This window comes from Myotis davidii, unplaced genomic scaffold (assembly GCF_000327345.1).
Source record: "Myotis davidii unplaced genomic scaffold, ASM32734v1 scaffold1036, whole genome shotgun sequence".
Taxonomy (NCBI): Eukaryota; Metazoa; Chordata; class Mammalia; order Chiroptera; family Vespertilionidae; genus Myotis; species Myotis davidii.
Genome location: NW_006287260.1, coordinates 982670 through 986277, shown reverse-complemented (window position 1 = coordinate 986277; position 3608 = coordinate 982670). Strand labels below are relative to the sequence as shown.

The following is a 3608-nucleotide window of genomic DNA, read 5'->3' as shown; positions in this document are numbered from 1 at the left end:
GAGGCAATTCTGCAACCTTCACGCATTTTCAGAGATGCTGGAGGCCTTTGATCAGATTCGTGGTTAATGAACGTTTTTTAATAGAAGGGACAGTTTTCCCGCTTAGGTATTTGAGGGCTCTAAAAATCTGCCATCATTATCCTACTGAACCCAGAAAAGTTTTGGGAATTCTGAATTTGTTAGGAAGAACTCCAGTCACTCCAGAGTGGTCTTCTTGCAGTGTTTGACCCCGGTAACCACAATATCCATGGATTTTTAAACCATTTTTATATGTGGGCATTATGCATGAATGTTCAAGGGGTTTTATAACTTTGAAACATTGTGTTATTAATTATTGAATTCTAATAAACTTGGATTCATTTGCTGGGCAGTTATTATAAAGGCTTTATAACAGCTGTTACATAGAAGGTAGAAAATAGTGTACATTTTTTTAAATCGCCCTTTTTTTAAAATATATTTTTATTGACTTCAGAGAGGAAGGGAAAAGGACAGAGAGATAGAAACATCGATGAGAGAGAACCATCGATCCGCCTCCTGCATGCCCCACACTGGGGATCAAGTCTGCAACCCAGGCACGTGCCCCGACCGGGAATCGAACCTGGTTCACAGGTTGATGCTTAACCACTGAGCCACCACAGCCGGGCAACATTCAATTCTTTATACACATGTTTGTTCTGTACACTTTCTTTCACATTTCTGAAATTTAAGGCCAGGGGACCAAGAACTCAGGTGTAAGCTGAGCTTATGATGGCGTGGGCTATAGGCAAAAAGGGAGTGGGGCTGGGAAGGGGAACTCACGCCCCTCTGAAGGACTTTTGTTCAACAGGAGAAACGCTCTGTTGACCCCAAGAAGGAATATACCTGTGAAGGACTCCCTGTAGTTAATGAGGCACAAATTCATAATCAAAGTCTGGCAGCCATGGCTGACAGGGGCTTCTCCCCACTCCGCACCTCCGGAGAAGCCACAGACTGAACTGCCAGCTTTCGGCACTGTGTTCCCGCCGGCTGAGCCAACCCTTATAAAGGAGTTCCTGGAATTGCCTTTCAACCAATGGGTGAGACCTGTCACACCCAACATCCTCATTGGTATTTTTACTTACCAATCAGAGCATCTCCATAATGACCAATCAGAATGCATGAGTCTGACCAATGAAGACAGTGCTATGAATGTACAGGGGCTGGGGTGGGACCAATCGGACTGGGGTGGGAGCATTATGAAAGCAGGCCTCCCCTTTGTTTCAGCAAAGGGCACTTGGGGTTTCCTCTGAAGGTTGCCTCTCCTGGTTTTGCAAACTACTAGTATATCTGACTGAAGTTTCTCCTTTTCCCACAGCCCAGATGTTGGCACTGGTTGGTCGCTGCAAACTTTTGTCAACAACCCCAAGCCCAAGAGAACCCCTTGCTGTATCCTCCCCCATTTCCTCCCACCTCCCCACTGCCCCAGGAACTTGTTCCCTAGCCCCCACCCCCAAGGCAACAAATTTTTTAAAAAATATTTTTTAATTGATTTCAGAGAGAAAGGGAGCGAGAGATAGAAACATCAATGATGAGAGAAAATCATTGATTGGCTCCTGCATGCCCCCTACTGGGGATGGAGCCCACAGCCCAGGCATGTGCCCTAGACTGGAATAGAACCTGGAACCCTTTCGTCCACAGGCCGGTGCTCTATCCACTGAGCCAAACTGGCTAGGGTCAAGGCAACACATATTGAAAATTCTTTATTTCAATGACGGTGCATTATCCCCCTCCCTCCCTGCCCCTCCCTGTTGGTGGAGGCTGTGGGGGCAGGGGCAGGAACACACAGTTCTGGGTAGACCTGGAGTGGGTGGAGGAGGAGGGGCAGGAGACACGGAAGAGGGCACATTAAAAAAAACCTCTCTTAGTTAACTTCTTTTTTACAACAATTTTCTTACAAAGGCCGTAGGTAATTTTAAAGACTTTCATATTCTTCGGGAATACACAAGTCAGGTCCGGCAGGCAGGGACACTCGTTATACAGGCCGAGGAACGTCTGGGAAAGGCAAGATTTAACCTTGACCCTGGCTGCTGCTCTGCCCTCCGTCTGAGGCAGCCCCCATTTCCACCCCAGCCCAGCTCTGGGTCCCATTTGCTTGCACACAGCAAAGGGGCCTCTGCATAAAGTACCCTCTCACCCAGCTGCCTGGGTCTGTGCCTCCGGTAGCCTCCTCCATGCTGACCCCTAGGATGACTCAGTGCCCTCCTACTCTTGGGCAAAATCCAGCCAGGAATACCTGGGGCTCCAGCATAACTCCTGGGGCTGTGTGTGTGGTTTGGGGGTTGGGGGGAGGGGGCAGAGCAGAGTCTGAGGCAGAGTAGCACTGTGGTTAGGGTGAGGCCTTCTAGCTGTGCCCAATCACAGTGCTGCTTTCAGGGTGTGCTGAAATGAGCCTCGGGGAACAGGAGCCCATGTTAGAGGGAAGCACTGCCACACCTCTGGGGTAGGGACCCACCTCGGGTCTGTCCTCGGCTCCCCCAGGCCACAGGCGCCTTGGAGATGCAGGCACAGCAGAGAATTCCCAGCTGGGTCTTTGCCGCCCACCTACCTCTCCCTCCCTCCCCTGGGCTCTGGGTCCGCCAGGCTCTCTGTTCGGTGCGTCCCCCGCCCCCGCAGGCCCCCCCACAGCACTGCGCCTCACCCACCTGCGTGTGGCACCAGTCGTTCTCAGACCCCTTGTTGGTGCAGTACGACTCGCAGTTGGAGGAGTCCCGCCGGCAGCACCCGCTCTTGCACCTGATGTTCTGGATGCAAGTCTCCCCGTTGTTCTGTTGGAAGAGCACCCCTCTGGCTCTTCTGCAGCCCCTGCCCGCCCGCTGGGGGGGTTTCTCCCAGCTGCCCCCCCACACACACACACACGTTATGCCCTCAGCACCACCCCACTGCGCCCAGGCTGGGACGGGCAGAGGGTTAGGAGGGGAAGGAGCCGCTGGCAGGACCTGGCTGGTGCCTAGAGGAGCCACAACAGCACTTAAAGGTTCGCTCTCGGGCCCCCAAAGTAGGTTCTCCTCCTCCCGCACCCCAGGGGCGTCCAGACCTTCTGTCTTTGCTCCTGCAGTTCCTTCTGCAAACTCTGACCTACCTTCTCGCCTGAGCTGGGATGCCACCTACCTCCCCCCGCCCACACACACACACACACAGACACACAGACACACAGGTCAATGGCCCCCAGCGCTAGGGCTTACAGCGTCATTATTATCGCCATCACCCATCACCTCTCTGTCACCCCTCGCCTCTCTGTCCCAGGATTTCAATAGTCATTCAACCAGCAAATGCTGAGCACCTACTGTGTGCAGGCGCTGCTCCCGGCACTGGGGATGCCGCTGGGAACGAAACTAAAGCCCGCCTCCTGGGCTCACGCTGAGCAGCAGGCGGCCTGCCAGAACTTTCCACAGTGAGGAACTGCTTTCCGCTCTGTCCACCTGGGCGGTCACAGCCGCATGTGGCTAACGACACGTGAGAGGCGGCTGGTGTGACTGAGAAACTGAATTCTGTTTTATTAAATATATACATTTTTTTTTATTGATTTCAAAAAGGAAGGGAGAGAGAGAGATAGAAACATCAATGATGAGAGAGAATCATTGATCGGCTGC

The 3608-nt window shown here is 52.4% G+C and overlaps 1 protein-coding gene across 1 annotated transcript; it reads right to left on the bottom strand.

Moving 5' to 3' along the window:
• Positions 1–1863: 1863 nt before the first annotated feature.
• CLPSL1 (colipase like 1) lies at positions 1864–3227 on the bottom strand. Its single transcript, XM_006759048.1, has 3 exons — positions 3201–3227; positions 2661–2783; positions 1864–2010 (listed from the first exon to the last, which is right to left on the bottom strand). The coding sequence occupies exons 1-3, from the start codon at positions 3225–3227 to the stop codon at positions 1864–1866; spliced, it is 297 nt and encodes a 98-aa protein (XP_006759111.1).
• Between the last annotated feature and the right edge of the window lie 381 nt (positions 3228–3608).

What these genes read in the sequence shown, in the direction of transcription:
- CLPSL1 (XM_006759048.1), bottom strand. Translation starts at nt 3,227, where the DNA reads ATGGGTGATGGCGATAATAATGACGCT. An exon ending in ATGGCGATAATAATGACGCT is followed by an intron (nt 2,784 to 3,200) that starts GTAAGCCCTAGC and finishes CTCTTCCAACAG; the next exon opens with AACAACGGGGAGACTTGCAT. An exon ending in ACGACTGGTGCCACACGCAG is followed by an intron (nt 2,011 to 2,660) that starts GTGGGTGAGGCG and finishes TGCCTTTCCCAG; the next exon opens with ACGTTCCTCGGCCTGTATAA.